This window comes from Nicotiana sylvestris, chromosome 3 (assembly GCF_000393655.2).
Source record: "Nicotiana sylvestris chromosome 3, ASM39365v2, whole genome shotgun sequence".
In the NCBI taxonomy this organism is placed as follows: Eukaryota; Viridiplantae; Streptophyta; class Magnoliopsida; order Solanales; family Solanaceae; genus Nicotiana; species Nicotiana sylvestris.
The window spans coordinates 29,099,047-29,120,848 of record NC_091059.1 but is presented as its reverse complement, the minus strand read 5'-3'; the positions used below and the strand labels follow the sequence as shown (position 1 = coordinate 29,120,848).

Genomic DNA, 21,802 nt, shown 5'->3' with positions numbered 1-21,802 from the left:
TCTCATCAACCCGAGGACACCTTGCGTTCATTATTCTCTTACTTGTTCTACGCCCGTCTATCTGTGCAATGGTCATAAAGAGCCTTACTTAATCATATCTTTGCTTGTTATCCCTTCCCCAACAGTCCTCGATAGCTTGATACGGGTTCGATCCTCAGCCCCGAGGTCTCCATCGATCCATTTTGCGCAAGGGCGACAAGCCTACAAACTGCCCTCTAAACTAGCTCGAAAATATATCACATATTTTAGAACCCTATTTATAAATTTAATTGTTGGTACCATTTTCACGGTAAACAGTTTGGCACCCACCGTGGGGATAAAAATAATAGTGATTATTTTCTTGTTGGTTTCATCACGAAAATGCACATTATCCTTCACTCTTCTCTTGTCCGAGATCTTTTGATTTCAGGTTAATGTCTGGCTCGGTAAGCCGAATCAAGAACGATTACCCCGAGAACCATGGAGGAAGCAGTATGGCTGTTCTAACGGTCGACACAATGCCACAGGACCCTGATAACGCATCTGGATCTACTCGAATGTATGCGAGCTTGCGAGGCGCGCAACAGGTCAATGAAGCCTCGCGCACTGATGATGGCATACAGCTTGCCGACCAACGGAAAGCTCAACAACTCCTAGCCCGGGAAGAAAATAAAGTTAATTTTCATATTATCCTTGAAATATTGCAGGCACAACAACTGGCCATCGCTCAGCTGTGAAATCGCCCGGAGACTCCCGACGCAATAGCAATGGGGACACCTTCTTGCAGTGGGCCAGTATCCGAGAGGTCAAGTGACGACGAGTTGGCAACCGACCCCAGCACAGCAATGATGCTGGAGAATCTCTTCAAAAAGACCAAATCAGGTTCGTGGGAGTTCCCACAACAACCCCCTTCCGGGGGAACAGCCCCGGAGCTCGCTCCGCAGAAACCCGGAACGCCAGAAATACCAAGGTGCGACAGGACCTTGGATCCCTACGTGCACAACACCACCCTCACATGCTCGTCGAAAGGCATCAACCCCCAAAATGATGGATGCAATCCCATCTCTCTAAGGAACCTTGAAGACACTCTCCCAAAAGAAAACACGATGCAGTGCCACCGCCTAACATCTGGCCTCACAGATTCACTGGCCATACCAGCATGGCCTTCCGCAGAAGCACATGCCCATACCGTCAAAACAGTACCGAGAAGGCTCGACACACCCAAGGCCGAACCAGGAAGAAGTAAAATACCGCGAAGAGCCACACCTCGTTCCTCGACAGATCGAATGATATCTCTCCCAATTTCGAATGGTTGGATAGCGCAGGTCTTCGCCCGAAGCCTAAAAAAAGCATACCCGACGACTCCAAGACATTTTAAGCAAAGATAGATCAGGTATCCAACCGAGGGCTGGTTGAATGACCGCACCCGGTGTCAGCCTCCAATCAGAACCATGGGGAACCATCCGGTGACACTATAGGGCTCGGTATATCACCCATGCGCAGCTAGTGAGAGGAACAACTTGAGGTGCAACTTACCTCACAATGGCAGGGAGGCGGCCCAAGGGAAGCATCCTCGAGGAACCTCCAATGGAACCAGATTCACTAAGGCACAATTGGTAAGGAAACCCCTCCCGGCCAGGCACAATTTCAGCATCGCTACGTCAGACATCGTGATCACCATAGGTGAAGCCGGGCGCCGGGCGGCCCAGACCCATTCGACCAAAACCGTTGCAAAGGAAATACGGCTTGGCGCAAGAACCACAGGGTACATGAGGCCACCAGCTCGGGCGAACGACCACCGTGCTATTCGACGGGGATCGCCGCCATGTATCGGCGAGCAGACAGGAAGGAATGAGACCTGGAATGATAAAGCCAACAAGCCACAACGTATTTCCATGACATTAAAAGGGGAACGACACTTTTCAAAGGTCCGAACAATGCAGAAAGAAAGTATCCACCGTCGGGGCGGCGGATCCGGAGAATATACCCAAATAATACCCCTACATCTAGAGGAAAGGACGCCTAGACTCCGCCTCATCCCCATATTAACGCGTTGGTAACTTCTTTTTTTCCTCATTTATCTTATTAGCGCCAGTATGATGATCCTAATTTGTTTGTCCTTAAGGACTGAGTTCAGTACAATGATGCCAGAGATGTCACTATTGGTGATGATGGGGTGTTGAGGATGCAGGGCCGGATATGTGTGCCCAATGTAGATGGACTTCAGGAATTGTTCTGGAGGAGGCCCATAGCTCGCGGTATTCCATAGACCGTGAGTGAAGGCGATTTGACTAATCACGCCAATGGCATCGGGACAAAGCCGATAGAGCAGTTTGGGCCTGCGAACCAAATCACCCCTACACTTCAAACCGTTGATAGACTTAAGACGTTGGTCGCCACAACAACCAGGAAAGCAACTTCCCTTTATATAGCTCGCTTGAGATTGGACTGGGACGCCAAGCCCCCAAAGTGCGGACATGTTATTCGAATGACAACGGGTACACTACCCAGAGGTGATTTCAACACCACTCCACCAAACGGATGGGATTACCCGACAAATGTAGGGCTAAGACATCCGACGCAAAGCCACAGGCGGTGGGAGGAAGTCCCTCGCCATATAACCATCCGCAAGCATCGACTCCTCCGCCCTTTAAGGGATCCAAAGACAAACGAAGCCACATGTTCGACTAAGCCTAGTTGAACGCAGCAAAAGGCTGCATTAGAGCTCGCACCCCGAACGGGGAGGATTTCTTTGTTCCTTTATTGTTCTTTTCCCTTTTCTACTAACCTACGTGCAGTTAGCCAACCAAGGCATTCAGAAATCCTAAACTCCGTTCGGATACCCGAGTTCTCCACGGGACAAGCCAAACTTTCTATCCTCAAATGGGTTGTCAGCCCGAAGAAGGGTCTCGCCAACCAGATTATTAGTAGAACAACATACCCTCCAGAAGAGGACCCGACGAAATCACTGGCCATCCATCTATAGTGAGGCGACATACGACAGGCTTTTCTTAAAGGGCATCGTCCCCTCGGGAGGGTCAACAATTGGCAAGCTAGGACTCGAAGCAGAACCATTCAAGCAAGTCAGACAATCGTAGGAACCGAGCCCGTGCGGGCTGAGCTCATGACAATGAGACAACATGTATTTATAGCATGTATCTACGCCGAACAAGGAAGAATATATGTGTATTTTCGGCATTCCATCACAACCTATGTCTACTCCAAGCGATAAAGAACATCTCTTTGGCATTCCACGTTTTCGAGAAAGATTATTTCGGCATATTCACGGTAAATGCTTCTCCATCAAACTGATCTGATATACTCGGAGACTCAATATAAGAAATTCGACAAACTTGCCCGACCCCAGGGTATGAACTCCTGGTTCTTCAAGGCCTTGGAAAGCAGCTCCGAATTCACGAGAAGATGTCTTCAAGAGAGCTCGATGACTCGGAGGCTGTCGCCAATCGCCATACAATTGGAAAAATCCGAAACTGTAAGACCCTAACGGGTAGCCTCAGCATAACTAGCTATACCTCAATAGGCATGACAAACTGTAAGACCTCAACAGGCATGACAAACTGTAAGACCTCAACAGGCATGACAAACTGTAAGACCTCAACAGGCATGAAAATCTCGATACTTAGGCTATACATCACATTTGTAAGAATCCCTAAAGGGCATACCCTCGACGTAGATGCCTAAACTATCGCTAGGGATCTAAAATGACTACGGCCAAATGCATACGACTACTGTCGAAATGGCTGATACAACCCAAATAACGCGACACGGGGATGCCCGACTGTTGCTAAAATATTGCAGGCCATTACTCCGATATACTTCGGAAAGAACCGGTTAAAATGGGCTTCCCTCCACAGGCAAAAAACGAGCTCTGACAATGTCGGCTCCAAAATGCAAAAGCGTTGATCTACTGGACCTATGAGCTATGAACTTGACGAGGTACTTGAATCATCACCGACAATGACTTGAAATCGAGGTTCTTTTGGAACCGACGACAGGTCAGGAAAAATACTACAAAAAGACCTTAATGAGCGGATACAAAGCCTACACAAAGCCCACGATCAAAAAACAGCGTAAGAGCCATTGTTGCCAGCTAAGCAAGCCTACGGGCCACATATTGAAAGGTCTTTAGGACCAGATAGCGTAAGAGCCATTGTCGCTGGCTAAAAAATCATGACAACTTGAGGATTAAAATGAGCTTGAATCGTAACCCGATTCGAAGAACGAATCCAAAATAGTTAACTATACAAGCCTATGGGCCACATATTAAAAGGTCTCTACGACCAAACGGCATAAGTGCCTCTATCGCCAGAAACCAATAAAATTTGAGGGTCAATTGCAGCCCGGATCGCAACGTGACTCGGAGACAAGACCCAGAAAGTACAACGCGCCTAAGGGCACGGCACGAGCGCCATTGTCATCACCCAAAGATTCGATGATATTTAAAGGCCGATCGCAGCTTGAGTTGCAGCATGACTTAGAGACTGGACCGCTAAAATAGCTGAAATGCAATATGCCTCGGGGCACAGCTCAGATGACACTGTCATCAGCTGACTAAATCCCCGAGCCACACGCTCGCAAGATCACTTCGGCCCAGAAGCACCGAAATCCGTCATCATCCGTCCATGCGGACAAGGAAAAAATCTATGGGTCAATTGAAGCTCAAGTCGCAGCGTGACTTGGAGACTGGACCCAAAGCAGTTGGAACAACCAATGCCGAAGGGAAAAAGATAAAAGCAACTACCATCTGCCCGCACGGGCGCAAAAGATCTGAAGGCGGGAAAGCTCAAGCCGAAGCCCGATTCAAAAACTAAGCTTAAAACGGCCAGACCAAGCGCGGAGGCCCCATCACCTACTCACGCCATGGACCACACTCGAGAGTCCCCGGACCATCTGATCAGTTCCGAACCAAGAAGGGCCTCGCCAAACGCCAAGACCATCCTGCCTGATCGAAAAACTTCAAAAAAACTTCTCCTTATATATTATATGTGCAAGAAAAGGCGTATTCTCCATGTACAGGAATACCCTGCATATATCCGGAGCAAAGCGACAAAACGGCAGAATCTACATTCTATACTAAAAGAACTACAGCTTGCCAAAATCGTCCTCTGCAATATCGACAAAAAGCGACCGAGCATTGCGTTCATCCGCCCGTGCTCGAGCTAATTCATCCGAGAGGACGAAGCCCCTTGCACCGATCTCTTCGAACACCTCCCTCCGGGATTTACAACGAACATATTCCTTGATCCTTCGCTCCCGGTCTGTGGTTTGCTTCAGTTAAGCCTGAGCGTCAGCACCGTCCTTCACACAAATGGCCATCTCGCGATCGGCCTTGGCTCGGTTCAACGCCACCTCCGTCCGAGCGTCAAGTATCTTGGCTATGACCTTGAAGAGGTCAGATTCAATTTTCCCAATCATATCCGCTTGAACTTTGGCGTTATCTTGAGTCAAGCGGAGTTGGACCTCGAGGGCAGGGACCTTGGCCAAAGCATTCATCTCCTCCAAAGCTTGAAACCTGCGCTTGAGCCCTTAGCTCCCCACAAGCAATTCTGATGCGGTTAACCTCGCCTTTGAGGTACTCCAGGGCCTCTGACATTTTTCGTAGCTGATACAGCAAAGAAGAATTAGCCTCAAGGCCATAAAGTAGCGAAGCACACACTGCTAGAAAATTACCTACTCTGCCAAATAACTCTCATAGTTTGGGCTCTGATGCTCCTCATATCGCCAACACTGCAACTCGACTTCCTTCTCCTCACTAAGGAGCCTATGGGGCTCGCCCTCGTCCCGAATTTTCTAAAGCGTGGCCCCTTGATGGAGAAGCTCAAACCTAAGCCTATCACAGGCCTACACGAGGAAGGATCAGTAGAAGGAGGAGGATATGGGATACAGGTGGACTATGCATAAAATCACCGTAAAATAAATCCGGCGGACTTCCTCAAAGTCAAAGCACACTCCCACTGATTTTTCCCCTGCGGCCCCAGAAGAGCCAACCTCATGCACGACACGCTCACTCAAAAGAACCACCGGTCGGGAATCAAGAGCTACTCCGTGAACAACAGATTTAGGCAACACCCCCTCCTCGGAGATATGAGCCCGACCGGTACCACTGAGAGCTCCTTCACATCGCAAGTTATGATCTCCCTCGTTGCCATCGTCCTTCAAGCCAGAGGCCAACAGCTCCTTCCCCTTTTCAGAGCAACATTGACTCATCCCAAGAAATTGGCCGATATCTACAAGCGGTGAATCCAGCATAAATGGAAGGAAAAAATGTTGCCTCAGATATACGAAGGTAGAGCAAAGGCAACGTATGCGCATACCTCGATGTTGCGCCCCCATCCGGTGCAAAGCACAGCCCGCCACCTGCGTTTATCACAGGACTAATGGGTCACCAGCTTCCAGACCCAGTCGGGTAGATCATGAACTTCACCTGGCATCCACAAAGTTTCTGCAATAGAAAAAACAACATTATTACTTAGCTAATTTTTTCCATAAGACGATATCTGAAAAAGATCCAAACGCCTCACTTATGATCGTAATTCCACCATTCAAGAAACGGCAAGAGCTCCGCAAGGACGATGTCAGCCGTTTGAACCCAGACAAACCAACTGGCCCACTCTCCATCTCCGCCTTCCTCGTCATCTATGAAAAAAGGCGTGGATGAGCGGCACCTTTGAGTTAACAGTTCTCGATGATGAAAGGGTCGGTATAACCTGACGAGGTGATCAAACGTAAATTCAAGCTCAGCCTTCTCAGCGAAGAACCTCATCATCAACACCATTCGCTAAAATGACATATGAATATGAGCCAGGGTAACCTGATACTTCAAACAAAATTCAAGCACAATCCTATTAAGAGGGCCAAAGGAGTAAGGGTATAAATAAACGTTCAGGAATCCATCAGTAAAATCCGCAATACCCTCATCAGGGGAAAGCACCTGCAGGACTACCCCTTCACTCCACCCATAGTATCTCCTCGCGGTCTCCAGATGTTCTCCCCTTAGCAAAGACGCCATCTCCAAAGCGAACTCCTTTGATTCCCGAACACCTGGATCAACGCCACCGACCCCTTGTCGAATCGGCCCCAAAGCGGTTTCCATGGTTATGATGGCACTGATAAGCCAAAACAAAGGTACGCACCAATACTTTCGCACATAGAAATATGCAGTCCCCTATACCAGAACGAAAAGGTGGCTATTTGAAAATAGTAGAGTCTTGCGAAGAAGTTGAGGCCGCTCTACATATATGCGAAATGCAGCAACGGTTCACCTGCCCGAGGCAGGCCCCAGGAAGCCAATGACCTTGGTACAGATCGAGATCGATATTCAACCTCGGAAGCATCATGTTGCGACCAAAAACACTCACGCAAGTGCACGTGATCGTCAAGTAATAGAGTAGTGAGTAGAGTATCGTTCCCACGAAGACTTATGATTAATTGTTGACTGATTCAAACCCATTTTCTTTATCTACCCAAGAGATTGTTCACAAAAGAGAGATGTAATTGTTTTACTACTTAAACAATAAAGAATTAATCTAACTAAAGCAAGTAACTAAACGAATAGAAATTTCGAGTAACAAACAATACGAGAGGATATTCCAGGGTCACGGGCATAGTTAACAACCGTGTTGTGTTCTTGGCTTAAAATGACTAATCAATTTATCTGGATTATTTATTGACAGGGTTGATATTACTCATAAGAATCTGTCGAGTTCTTACTCGCCTATTCAAGTCAACTCAATGCCTATATGTCTATGGAATTAAGATTAACAAGAACGCATTTACAATTCCTGTATTTCAACCAAGCAAGGCAATTGGGTATATGTCAATCCCAATCGTGAATCTGTTCCCCGAGGCCCGGGTTCAAGAACTTGCTCTATTTAATTCTATATGCACTCTAAAGTTCCCACTTCGAGTTCAACTAAAGAATCGTAGATAGTATTTCAATTTTAAAATGGTTCGCATAGTCATTCCCCCTTTCTTGGGTACACATTGGACTGGGCTAACCCATTTGCTGTATCAGATAGGATATACAATACCTGCATCAAGCCACTTAATCACTTCTTTTCTTACCACCTCTTTCATGATAGAATTGAGGCGGCGTTGTTGCTCAACACTGGGTTTATGTCCATCCTCCATAAGGATTTTGTGCATGCAAAAGGCTGGACTAATGCCCTTAATGTCAGATATCGTCCACCCAAGTGCGCACTTGTGCTCCCGTAGCACTCTCAACAGTTTTTCTTCCTGCAATTTAGACAAGTCAGAAGAAACAATAACAGGTAGGGTGTCAAAGTCACCCAAATAAGCATATTGCAGGTGAGATGGGAGAGGTTTAAGCTCCAATTTTGGGGCTTCCACAATTGACGGCTTTGGAGGAGGTCCCTCAGGCCTGTTCAAGGGTTCAAAGGGGTGTATCCCCTATATGTATGCACAAGATATGTCAAGGATGTGCATCATCTCCTCGACCTCCTCATCATTGCCCATGCTATCAAACAACATAAGTGTTTTCTCTAGAGAATTGTCTAGAAAAACACTTGGATCATAAATTTGCTCATCAGCCTCTACAACCGATATCATGGATAGCTCCTCATAGTGACTGGGAAGTTGGATTGCTTTGTAGACATTGAAAACCACTTCCTCATCTTCTACCCTCAAGATCATTTTTCCCTCTCTCACCTTGATAATTGTGTCACCAGTAGCCAAGAGAGGTCGCCCCAATATGATTGGGACCAGTTCATCAGTGTCATAATCGAGGATAATTAAGTCAGCAGGGAAGATAAATTTCCCAATCTACAGCAACACATCTTCAATCACCCCATCAGGGTGTGTTGTTGACCTATCAGCCAGTTGCAACATCTTAGTAGTTGGCCTTGGAGCTCCCAGACCCAATTGTTTGAACAAAGATAGGGTCATCAGATTTATGCTTGCCCCCAAATCACAAAGACCACGACCCACATCAACATTACCAATACACACAGGAATCGTAAAACTTCCAGGATCTTTAAGCTTTTGAGGAAGCTTATTTTGGACCCTAGAAGTGCACTCCTCAGTAAGTGCAACTGTCTCAAACTCAGTCAATCTCTTCTTATGAGACACTATGTCTTTTATGTACTTAGCATATTTTGGAATTTCGCGAAGCACATCAACTAGTGGAATATTCAATTGAACCTGGCTCAACATGGAGAGGAATTTGCTGAACATGCGATCAGCATTCTTCTTTTGCAATCTCTGGGGGAAAGGTGGTGGTGGCCTTGGGGCCTCTACTGGCTCTGGAATTTCAGCAGTCTTCTTTGGCTCATTTGTCACTTTAGGGATCAACTCTCCCTCAGGTACAGGCTTATCTTTCCTTTTCTTTGGCACTTCCTCAAGCTCTCTCCCATTTCTAAGTGTAACGGCATTCACTTGTGGATTCTTCTCTGTGTCACTGGGGAGAGCGCCTATAGGTCTAGTATTTTGATTAGTAGCTAACTGCCCCAGCTGCCTCTCAGGGTTTATGAAGCCAGTCCTAAGCTGCTGATTGTCAGTCCTGATCTGCTGATTGTTAATCAACAACATTTTTAACAATTCGTTGGTGCTCTCTTCCATTTGTTGGGGTGGCTTTTGAGGTTGATTGAAACCCCCTTGGGGTCTATGCTGATTCTGATTCTGCTGATTTCCACCCCATGAGAAGTTGGGATGATTCCTCTAATTCGGATTGTAAGAATTCCCATATTGTACATGCTGATTCGGTGGACCTCTGTTCTGTTGCCCCACATAATAGATGGATTATGGATTTGTGGGGCACATGTCCCTCATATTATTTTCACCATATAATTCGCAGCAAATCGCCATTTGGTGTACACGTTGCATCGGCTGTGGTTGCTGCATTGTCATTCTAGTCATCTGATTGGCCAACTTTACAATATCGACTCTCATGGCTGAAACCTCGTCATGTTCAAGTAACCCAGTTGAGTTTTGCTTAATGGCCTTCCGTGAATCACCCTCACCTTGCCAGTTATTATCATTAGCAGGAAAAGTTTTCAGCAAGAATTGGATTTCACTATATGGTCTGGCCATGCAACTACCCCCACAAGTTGAGTTAGATTCATCTTTGAAGCATCATCTAATCCATCTACAAAAGTATAACCCAATACCTCATCTGTCTGACAATGATGAGGACAGTCTCTGAGCATCTTCTTGTACCTTTCCCATGCTTGACGAAGTGTCTCGCCAGCTCGTTGTTCGAACCCAAGAATTTGACTCCTCAACACCTTTGTTTTCTTGATGGGGAAAAACATTATTAAGAATTTCCTCGCCAGATCATCCCAAGTGCGGATTGAATTTGCTGGCTCTTTATTCAACCACTCCTTAGCTTCCCCAATAAGTGAAAAAGGGAAAAGTGTCAGCCTGCATAATCCTTGGAAACGTTCAGATAGTTGTAGGTATCCGTAATTTCCAAGAGAATTCTGAATGTGCCTCTGCGGGTCTTCATGAGGTAAACCCACAAACAGCCCTATGGATTGGATCAACTGCACCATGTATTGTTTTAGCTCAAAGTGCTCAGTGATGTCAGGCTTCACAATAACCTCAGTTATATTAGCCAGAATAAGCCTTGCGGATTCAATCATCGCGCGTTCCTCATTACCTGCCATCTCAATTGGCTGTGGTTGAACTACGATGTCCAACTCTCTTTCACTTCTGGTTCTAGCGTCCACCTCTCTCCTCAATCTGTGAAGTGTTCGTTCAATTTCGGGATTTAGAGGAAGGAGATTGTTTGCACTTCTACTTCTTCACATTCAACAGAAACTCTTGTATTAGCACAAACAAAGTGAACTGAAAGTTAAAACTCGAATAAATAAATAATAAAAGCTCAATTCAGTCAAGTAGCTAATTTCTAAGTCTCCGGCAACGGCGCCAAAAACTTGTTGCGACCAAAACCACTAATGCAAGTGCACGTGATCGTCAAGTAATAGAGTAGTGAGTAGAGTATTGTTCCCACAAAGACTTATGATTAACTGTTGACTAATTCAAACCCAATTTCTTTATCTACCCAAGAGATTGTTCACAAAAGAGAGATGAAATTGTTTTACTACTTAAACTATAAGGAATTAATCTAACTAAAGCAAGTAACCAAACGAATAGCAATTTGGAGTAACAAACAGTCCGAGAGGATATTCCAGGGTCACGGGCATAGTTAACAATCATGTTGTGCTCTTGGATTAAAATGACTAATCAATTTATCTGGGTTATTGATTGACAGGGTTGATATTACTCATAAGAATATGTCGAGTTCTTATTCGCCTATTCAAGTCAACTCAATGCCTATATTTCTATGGAATTAAGATTAACAAGAACGCATTTACAATTCCTACATTTCAACCAAGCAAGACAATTGGGTATATGTCTATCCCAATTGCGAATCCGTTCCCCGAGGCCCGGGTTCAAGAACTTGCTTTATTTAATTCTATATGCACTCTAAAGTTTCCACTTTCGAGTTCAACTAAAGATTCGTAGATAGTATTTCACTGTTAGCTACTCAACAAAATAATTAAGAACACAGATAAATAAACAACCCAATATGATAAACTGACTTTGTCGAATTAAACTTCAAACAACAACATTCATGTTTTACCCATGACCCTAGAACAATGGGTCTTAGCCACTCATACTAGTGTTCATCACAAATAAGTTCAATTTCATCACAAAATAGCAAAAACAAGAGCAGAAAAGAAGAACTTGATGGTCAAAACTCCTCCTTGCCTCTTACCTCTCTATTTCTTGCACTAAACTATGAAAACCTTGACACTTTAACCTTGGGCGAACTTGACATTATATAGGTTAAGTGGGTTTCGCTCCAAATTTCCAATTTTACCCCTAAATAGCGTTTTTCCGGACCGGACACGCGCGAGCTTGCACATAACTTCGCGCGTTTCTTCGCGCATGATTCTGCCTCGGCCTTTCTTACGCGCGAACTCCTGCGTGACTTCGCGTGTTTCTTCGCGCACTCGACTCCGAAGGGTTTTTCTTGCTCATAAATCATTCCAATATCCTCTTGAAAGCATCATATAGGCTCCTCATCCTGCAATGTATACATATCACAATTAGAGCCTATTTTTCATCAATTAACCATAATATGTCATTGGAATATAATCAAGCGGAAGCATAAACAATAGCTAAATCACCTAGATTATACCTATTATCACATCGTCCAGTGAGGAGTCATAACTCGAGAAGTCTTTCGTATTATCTCCATGCTCGGGACAACACTCTACGGCAACAAATCTCAGCCTAGAGAGGTCGGGCCTCAGCGAGCTCTCTACGACCGACATCCGGTCCGAGTCAAGCAACTGATCTTACAAATCATTCTCTCTAAGAAGGAAGAGTAAATGTAGGAAGCTCCGATCGAGAAAGCTACACAAAGGCCCGAGAAAGCCCCCCAAATACATACCAGCTCCTCAGCAGAAGTCTATTTTGCACAGCCGAAAAGGACCATCTATATCTGAATCAATAAGGACCTCGGGGTACCCGAAGATGACCTACATCCAGGACAACACCACGGAGAACCCAGAACTCAGCACATGATTTCTGAGTAACTCGGGGTACTTCTGCATCCCCAATCCATCAGACTGACCCAGGGTTGTCCCAAAATATGATGATGGGATCGAAAAGAACCCATGTCGATCGGTAAAAATCAAGGTAAACACTTATGTCCAGGCTAAATATCAATGATCAACAACACAAAAAGAAACATTCGAAGAGCCTCGAAGGGCATGAAAGCATGAAGAAACAGAGCAAAATTCGAAAGCAGAGATCAACAAAGTTTATTTCTCATTCATAAAGTGTGTGTACAAGCAGCCCTCGAGGGGTCATTACATACAATTACAAAACTCAAGGGAGTCTACATCAAAAGTGGAGGAATGGAAGGATGTACATATGATGAAACCCGGGCGCGCGGTCCGCCCTGGTGGGTTCACCTCTGGTATCAGCATCCCGGACGCCACACCCTTGAGTACATACTTTTGAGGGTGACTTATTTGATCTCCACCTCCCATAGGTTCCCAGATCAATCCTCCGAGGGATTCCCGCCGGAGAAGATGAATAAGAGGAAAATGAAGGGACGTAGAGGAGGCAGAAAAAAGAGACATGGCCCGCCGAAGTCAAAGGTGAAGACTCGATAGGACCCAGCCTCTACAACCGGTGGTGCCACCTTATCCTTTGGGAAAAAGAGCAGCGGTGCATAGTTCAAGCAACTACCTATATGAGGGAGGAACCGACTCTCCATGCACCATTATCTCGGCCCAGTAATAACAAGGACGAGGGCCGACATGTCAACAATCACGATGATAGCAGGACAGTACATCTGCGTCCGACGGAAAGAAGCTCCGGCAGAAGGCCACAAGATAGTCCAAGGAAGCTCCTACAAATGGCTTTAAGATCATAAACCTTAGGCATGATGTTCAAGGGCGAAAAAGGAGATAAGGAAAGAAGAGGCAAGCAAGCCTAGCCAACGGAAACTTTGAGTGATAAAAGCCAAGGCAAGGGCATCCTTATCTATAGGGGATTACGGCACAGTCATCCATACTCCGGAAGATTGACCAATGGGTGCAGTTAATGCACCTGCAAAAACGAAACCGGTGGTGGTACTTAGATATTCGGAAGGAAAAATCAGAGAATGCAATGAACGAGGTCGAAAAGCACAATCCAGGGGTCGCGTCATCAATATAATATCACCAAAAGAAGCTCGAGAAGGCAAATGTCAAAATCATTTCTCAACTCTTTGATATGAAAAATGCGGACACTATCTGTACACGGTGAAATCAGAGGACTTCATTTCCCGCTATCGAGACATTCCGGAAGCGTGCCTCGGGATTTCGAGGGTAGGAGATCGTGACCTTGTTCTCGACCTCGGGGCTCGTCGAAACCCAACTCAGAGAAGGCAAAGGACGAAGCAGAAGATGAAACCCCCTAGGTATATGGCTATGCCTGACAAACGCGGCCTACCCGGGACCTACGCTGAAGCATCTTGTCAAGCTATCCCATCGCCGCACTTTGTAGCTAACCCCTACATACTTGTAACTGAGTATTACCCTCTATATAAAGGGAGCTCGCTCTACCTTGTAAAAGGATGATGTTGCTCCATTTCTCCACAAGTGCAATAATATCTCTCTCTCTCCCTCTTTTTCTAAATCATTTGTTCCCATCGGCCCGAGGACACCTCGCATTCATTATTCTCTTACTTGTTCTACGCGCATCTAGCTGTGCAATGGTCATAAAGAGCCTTACTAAATCGTATATTTGCTTGTCATCCCTTCCTTGACTGTCCCCGATAGCTCGATACCGGCTCGAGCCTCGTCCTCGAGGTCTCCATCGATCCATTCTGCGCCCAGGCGACAGGCCCCTTCGGTTTGCTTACTGCCTCGATCTAACACATATTTTATCGATATATTGCATAATCTTAATACAAACTTCCCTCTAAACTAGCTCGAAAATAGATCACGTATTTTTAGAGTCCCATTTACAAATTTAATTGTTGTTACCATTTTCACGGTAAACAACTTCATTATTGGATTACCTCGCTCTTATCATAAATTTGACTCCATCTCGGTGATAATTTATCGACTTACAAAAAGTGCCCATTTTCTGCCAGTTAAGAGATCTTACACGGCTGAAGATTATGCGAAGTTGTATATCAAGGAGATTGTTAGGCTTCATGGTGTGTGGGTTTCAATTATATCAAACTGAGGAGGTCAATTTACTGCTAACTTTTGGAGGTCTTTTTAGAAAGGTTTAGGCATACAAGTGAATCTCAGCACTGCATTTCATCCGAAGACTGACGGACAGGCTGAACGTACCATTCAGACACTTGAAGATATGCTACGAGCATGTGTTCTAGATTTCAAGGGGAATTGGGATAACCATCTTCCACTCATAGAATTTGCCTACAATAATAGCTACCATTCCAGTATTAAAATGGCCCCATATGAGGCACTATATGGGAGGAGGTGTAGATCACCAGTTGGATGGTTCGAAGTAGGTGAAACAAAATTATATGGGCCAAATTTGCTTTACCAAGCCATTGAGAAGGTGAAAGTGATACAGGAGCGATTGAGGACAACACAAAGCAGCCATAAGTCTTATTCCGATGTTTGACGTCGTGATCTAGAGTTTGAGGTTGGTGATTGGGTTTTCCTGAGGATCTCACCAATGAAGGGTGTTATGCACTTCGGGAAGAAAGGTAAGTTAAGTCCACGGTATATCGGTTCATATAAAATTCTTCAACGAATTGGACAGGTTGCTTATGAGTTAGAATTGCCATCAGAATTAGAATTTGTCTACCTGGTATTCCATGTATCTATGTTGAGGTAATGTACTGGAGACCCTTCTCGGGTCGTCCCTATCAAATATTTACAAGTTACAGAGGATCTATCATATGAAGAAGTGCCAGTGGCTATATTAGATCAACAAGTCCGCAGGCTGAGAACAAAAGATGTAGCTTCCGTCAAAGTATTGTGGAGGAACAAGAATATGGAAGAAATGACATAGGAAGCAAAAGATGAGATGAAGTCTAAATACCCTTACCTATTCCAGAATAAAGATAACAAGGATGCTGGTGGAACGCATCATACATTAGAAGGTGAAACGACTCTATGAGGTAAGCAATGACTTTATAATACTCTTCCTTAATATAAAATGGAGATATGCAGATAATGTACATATCCATAATGCTTTGTGTAACCTTTTAAGGCCATACGTTGTGCTTAACTGCTTGCAAGTTTTGCTAGTGACCAGTTATAGGGGAAAATTGAGCAGAAATTTCCATTGGAGTCCACGATGATTTGGACTCCCCATAAACCCTTACATTCGAGGACGAATGTTCTTAAGAGGGGGAGGTTGTTACAACCCATATTCACATACGTTAGTTCATTCCATAAGGTAGTCGATGTAAATCCATGAAGAGATTATCTTTAAGATGGTAAGAAGTTAATCCTATTGGTCTTAAAGGATACAAAGGTGTATAAGGGCGGTTAACAAGTATTAGAAGTTAAACAAATCAAGGATGTTGTCAGCCGTATTTTTGGGTAAACCTAGAGGTGCTTAATTCACTCAAGAGGTCGTGTTTTAAGGTATTTGAATCATATAATATTCGTATCATAAGTGTTGAAGTCAAATGAGTTATGAAACAAAGTTCGACAAAAGTTGTCGCAACTTAGGTTCATAATTTTACTTAAACATTAGGTCAAATGTTACTAAGCTTTTCTCCCAATTTACAAGGAATTACGGGGTGATCTAACCACAAAATTAAATATCTATGAGTCTAGTCGCCAATGCATTAAACCTCTCATACATATGACATCGAAGTAGAGAGATATTCGCGTTTTCGAGAGATTGCACCAAACAACTCTCTACGGGGCCCACTTAGATGGTTTAAGACATTTGGATATATATATATGATGCCTCCAACCCGTTTTAAGTCATTTTTCCACTAAATTCAGACCTTAGAACCCTAGAAACACCATATCAAAGTTCTCTAAAGATTCAAGACCCAAACAAAGGGCAATCAACACAAATCAAGTGTCGGGAATCCCGTGGCGCTAGTAAGTTTCTTGTTCTTCTTATTGTTGCTCATTTTTGTGTTGTTCCAGCTCATCTGGGAGGTTGTTTTAAGGGGTTTATGTTCTGTAAATACTCCCTGAAGTGCTTAATATCAACCCTAGTTGATTTCAATCCTTCTAAAGTGATTCTAGTGTCGAAAAACACTAATTTATTGCTAGTTTCGCTTCCTTGTGGTTGTGGTAGCATTGGTGGGATATTTCATGGAAACTTAAGGTCAAATTGGAGTTGTTTTTCTGTCTAAAGATAAGGAACCTCTTACTCTACATGTATTTAAGATTATCCAAGTTGCGGATAAGTCATTGAAGCTAGAACTTGTGAAATATATATCGAAAGGCTTGGTAGTAATGTTATCGGTTGGTAGACTGTTTTGGGAGGCTCAATAGGATTATTATTGATGTTGTTTGGGCTGTTTGGTGATTGTTTGGAATTGTGTGAAGTCATATATATAGGGGAGGTGTTGTCCGTTTCATCGTAAAATTGGTTGTGGTCGATACATATTAGTTGTGACGCTTGAATGATAACGATAATATCGTTTCTCTTATTGTAGACTAAGGAGTCGTGACAATTACATATCTTAACTTTGGCAGTATATACAAGGTATGTGAGGATATCCCTTTCCTTATTTTGCATGACTCCGATTGTACATAATGTAATGAACGAGCTTCTAAAGATACTCTACTCTTAGAAGCTAGCAGTACTTACATAGTTTCCCCTCTTATGGAACGGTTGATGTTAATGTTGCTTCTCTTATTCTTATGTTATCAATGTTGTTGGTACTTCCTAATTCTTATAAGGTTCATAGTGAAGAGTTAGTCCAAATAAAGTGTACAGAGGATACCGACCTTACATCACTCTGAAAGGTTTAGAACGTGGTTCCATGAGTCGAGCATGCATTATATATATGTGTCTATTTTACTCTACAGAGCTTCGCTATAGTCGCCGGGTACGACACCTATTGTGAAACCACTAATCAGTTGGGTTTTATCGAGCTCCATATGGCCGGGTACGATACTACTGAGCCTTATGATGGTCGGGTACGTTTTTTTACCGAGCCTATTACGGCTGGGTACGATATGATGATGATGATGCCCACAAAGGTGTATGTTTTAAAAGTTTATGTATATATACATATATATCATGAATTTCATGTCAGTAGCCTTCAGAGGTACGCAGATGTTACAAGTTGTATATTCTCTATCCTTGCTTACATTACTATTCATACTTATGGATCCCTGCCTTACATAATATGTACTTTATTCGTACTGACGTCCTTTTATTTGTGGACACTGCATGTCGTGCTGCAGGTCCTTATAGACAGGCAGTTGCAGCTCTCCCACCACAGTAGGCTGTCCAGTTCAGCGGTGATTAGCGAGATCCCTTCTCCGGACTTGTCGTGTTCATGGTATGCATTTTTGTTATATACATTATGGGTATGTCGGGGGCATGTTCCGGCTATGTTACATCACTTATGTTCCTTTAGAGGCTCATAGACAGGTGTTGACTCATGTATAGTTTGTTATGCCTTGTCGGCAGAATTTTTGTTGTATAGTCTTTCATGGAAGCGTGATAGTTGGTACATTATATATAGTTTCTTGATTGTATGGTCATCCCATGTTATGTATGTTCATGCCATCATATTTTATTGTTGGTTGTCCATGATCCATGTCTACCATTTATATTGATCTCATCGGCCCTAAAAGATAATAAAGAAGGTTAGATAAAGTGTACGTTGGTGCTGGGCAAGTATGGCCGGGTGCTAGTCATGTCCCTCTAGTTTTGGTTGTGACAAACTTGGTATCAGAGCAGGTCTATCCTAGGGATTGTCTATGAGCCGTGTCTAGTAGAGTCTTGATTATAGATGTGTAGCGCACCACATTTATAATCAGGAGGCTACATGGAAACTAGGGTTGTTACCTTCTTCCTAAATCTAGATCGTGCGTAGAGTTGAGTCGTAAGTGTTCATTTCTAATATTCACCTTATTTTATTTCAGCAAAGCCATCGACTAGGAAGGAAATAATTAGTAGATGGCTTGATACAGCTGCAGGAGAGGGTACCAGTCATGTACCCCAAGACAGAGCAGGACAAAATGAGTCTTAGAGTGAGATACCATCTCATACCTCATCTACTATGTCTCCTCCAGAGGAAATTAGGAGGCATCCAGCACCACTTGTTCCTCCATTTGGCACTTCAGACCAGGATATCCAGAATACAGTGCAGTTGTTGACTAGCTTGGTAGCTGCTCAGGCTCAGAGGTAGAATACCGGTGTTGTTCATAAATCAGTTAGTATGAGAGTTTGTGATGTTATTAATCTAGACCCTCCAATGTTTACCAGATCAGACCCCAAGGAGGAACCGAAGACTTTTATTAATCAGGTTCATTGTATACTGCAGGTTCTGCATGCTAGTGGTATAGAGGCAGTAGAGTTGGCTTCTTATCGGCTACAGGATTTAGCGTTTCTCTAGCATGATAGTTGGGAGAGAACCCGGGGTCCGAACGCTACTCCAGCTGTGTGGAAGGAATTTTCTGAGGCCTTTCTTCATCACTACTTGCCAGTTGAGATACGACGAGCTAGAGGTGATAAGTTCTTGAACCTTCGATAAGGTAATATGAGTGTGTGAGAGTATAGTATGGAGTTTGATTCTTTACCAAGGTATGCTCCCATGTGGTGGCTGAGATGAGTGATAGGGTGCATCTGTTAGTGAATGGGTTAGGACCACATCTGATAAATAAGTGCACGACAGCCTCCTTGATGGATGGCATGGATATTTCTCATATTCAGGCTTATGACCAAACCATAGAAGATCGTAAGTGCCAGCAGAGGGCAGATAGGGAGCAGGATAGGGGCCAGTATAAGAGGGCGAGATTTCCAGGGTATTCTGATGAGTTCAGAGGCAGCGTCATGCCCATACTTCGAGGATTTTGGCGCCACCTGTAGCTAGTGCTCCTCCATAGTTTTAAAGGCCTTGATATGATTGATTTACCTATTCTGCTCCAGGTCAAAGTTCGCGGGCATCAGGCTCGCAATATCACAGGGATACTAGTTAGACGAGACCCCCAACACCATGTTGTGATCACTGCTGCAAGACCCACTTTGGACTGTGCCGTCGAGGTTCTGATGCATGTTATTCTTGCGGACAGCCTAGCCATATGATGCGGGATTGTCCTAACAGAGAAGGTGGTGGTATGGCTCAGCCGACTGGATCTGTGTCTGGTTCTTCCTCATCAGTTCAACCTCTAGCATGGGGTTCTCAGCAGTCGACATGTCGTGGTAGAGGTAGAGGTGTAGTGCCGAGTTCGATTGGTGCTCAAAATCGAACCTATGCTCTAGTATGTTGACAGGATCTTGAGTCTTCTCCAGATGTTGTTACATGTATATTGTCTGTCTTTTCTTATGATGTATATGTGTTGATTGATCCGGGATCTACATTATCATGTGTTACACCCTTTGTGGCTAATAAGTTTGGCGTTGGACCTGAATTGATAAGTAAAACCCTTGCGGTATCTACTCCGATAGGCGATTCTGTGATTGCTAGATGTCACACCTCCTTTTTGCGCGCCCGCCCCGAAGGGTTAAATGCGCGAGGGGAGTTTTTTCCAATTTAAGTGACAATATTCGAAATGGGATTATTTATTTAATTCATAGTCGCCACTTGGGAAAGGTTTTGTTTTTTGTGTCCCAAGTCACCGGTTTATCTTGAATCCCAAATCGAGGAAATTTTCGATTTTTCCAAATGAAGTCTGCGAACCAGAAATTCTAAGTAAGGAATTCTGTTGACCCGATGGAAGGTGTTAGGCACCCTCGAATCTCGTGGTTCTAGCACGGTCGCTTAAATTGTTATAATGGCTAAATATCTGATTTAAATACATGTTGTGACTTATGTGCTTTTATTAAGTTTAAAACCGCTTTTATTATTATCATTTACTTTTATAGAATTACAACATCGTGAAAATGCATCTCGAACTACGTCGCAATCAATGCACCCGTGGTCGTCGACACATTTTGACTCCGTTGAGATTTGGATTTGGGTCACATCAATGTGCACCCGTGTTTAAGAATGTAATTTAATTAAGTCGCGCCTAAAGAGTCTAACGCGTTATTATCTTTGGGGAAGGCAGTAAAATTCACTAAACAGTCCATCCCAAAATCTAAGTATTTATTATGATCAATTTTTGAGGGCCCCGCAATGTGCATTTTTATTTGGCGAGGCTCATCTCATTATTTTAGAAGGAATATCCTAAAGTGACTACATTTCTATTACGTTCGTCTCTAAAAATAGAAGAAAGAAAATGTATGCTGATTGAATTGCATGCTTGGCTAATCTCGGCCTCTTATTAGTTATCTGATTGATTATTTACAAAATGAAGGATGTTAGACCTCATGGAACATGCTTTTATTTTGATGAAAATTACATACAAGATTGATGAAACGCTACAACTACTACAAGCGCTCCTTAAATTAAATTTAACTCATTTAAACAGGATTAATTAAAACCACTTATTAGAGGACGCGACTAATGATATTTGAAACTCATCCTATAAACTGCCTAATGAAGTTGAAACTCGAGAATCTAAAACTGTATTGTATTTTTTGCGAAATTGAAACGAACTGTCCACCCTACATATTCAAAACATGCTGAAGAACGAGTTTGAATTAACAATCATACTAATGGTTGCATATGCCATTAATTATAGTTACATCCTTTATACCATTAAACGAATCACATATCGTGGTTTAGATCAGCATAAACTTCAATTAAATACAAACTTGCTAATGTATTCTCTATTGAACTACAAACTAAAATCTACACAACTTAATAACATTTACAAAAGACTGTAAGTAAAACAACAGATGATTATAATTCCTTCAGATCTTTCAATTCATGCTTTTCATTGTTACAATTAGTTACACCAGTGTGGGGGTCGAAATGTGTACCTGGGAAATGCTTACAATGAAGAAGCAGGAGAGTCAGTAGAGCAATAATAGCATACACCAAACAGCAGCAGTAACAACAGATAACAATAGGACAAATCCCAGTGCAAGATGCAACTATAGCCGATGGAAAAAGCAGTAACAAAATAACAACAGCAAGCAGTGCAGTAGAAACAGAGCTCCAAGACAGACCAAGTTCAGGAAAACAAACCAACGCAAACCACAACCAGTAAACTTAGTTGAGATTTGGAAGAAATCAGAATTGATTGAACAGGTTTGAACAAAT

General features: G+C 43.6%; 1 protein-coding gene across 1 annotated transcript; it reads right to left on the bottom strand.

The window, feature by feature from the left end:
- Window positions 1-8,781: 8,781 nt before the first annotated feature.
- On the bottom strand, window positions 8,782-10,622 carry LOC138887178 (uncharacterized). The gene is made up of 2 exons (XM_070168896.1): window positions 10,056-10,622; window positions 8,782-9,675 (listed from the first exon to the last, which is right to left on the bottom strand). The coding sequence occupies exons 1-2, from the start codon at window positions 10,620-10,622 to the stop codon at window positions 8,782-8,784; spliced, it is 1,461 nt and encodes a 486-aa protein (XP_070024997.1).
- Between the last annotated feature and the right edge of the window lie 11,180 nt (window positions 10,623-21,802).

What these genes read in the sequence shown, in the direction of transcription:
- LOC138887178 (XM_070168896.1), bottom strand. Translation starts at nt 10,622, where the DNA reads ATGGCAGGTAATGAGGAACGCGCGATGATTGAATCCGCAAGGCTTATT. An exon ending in ATCTAACTCAACTTGTGGGG is followed by an intron (nt 9,676 to 10,055) that starts GTAGTTGCATGG and finishes AATCCGAATTAG; the next exon opens with AGGAATCATCCCAACTTCTC.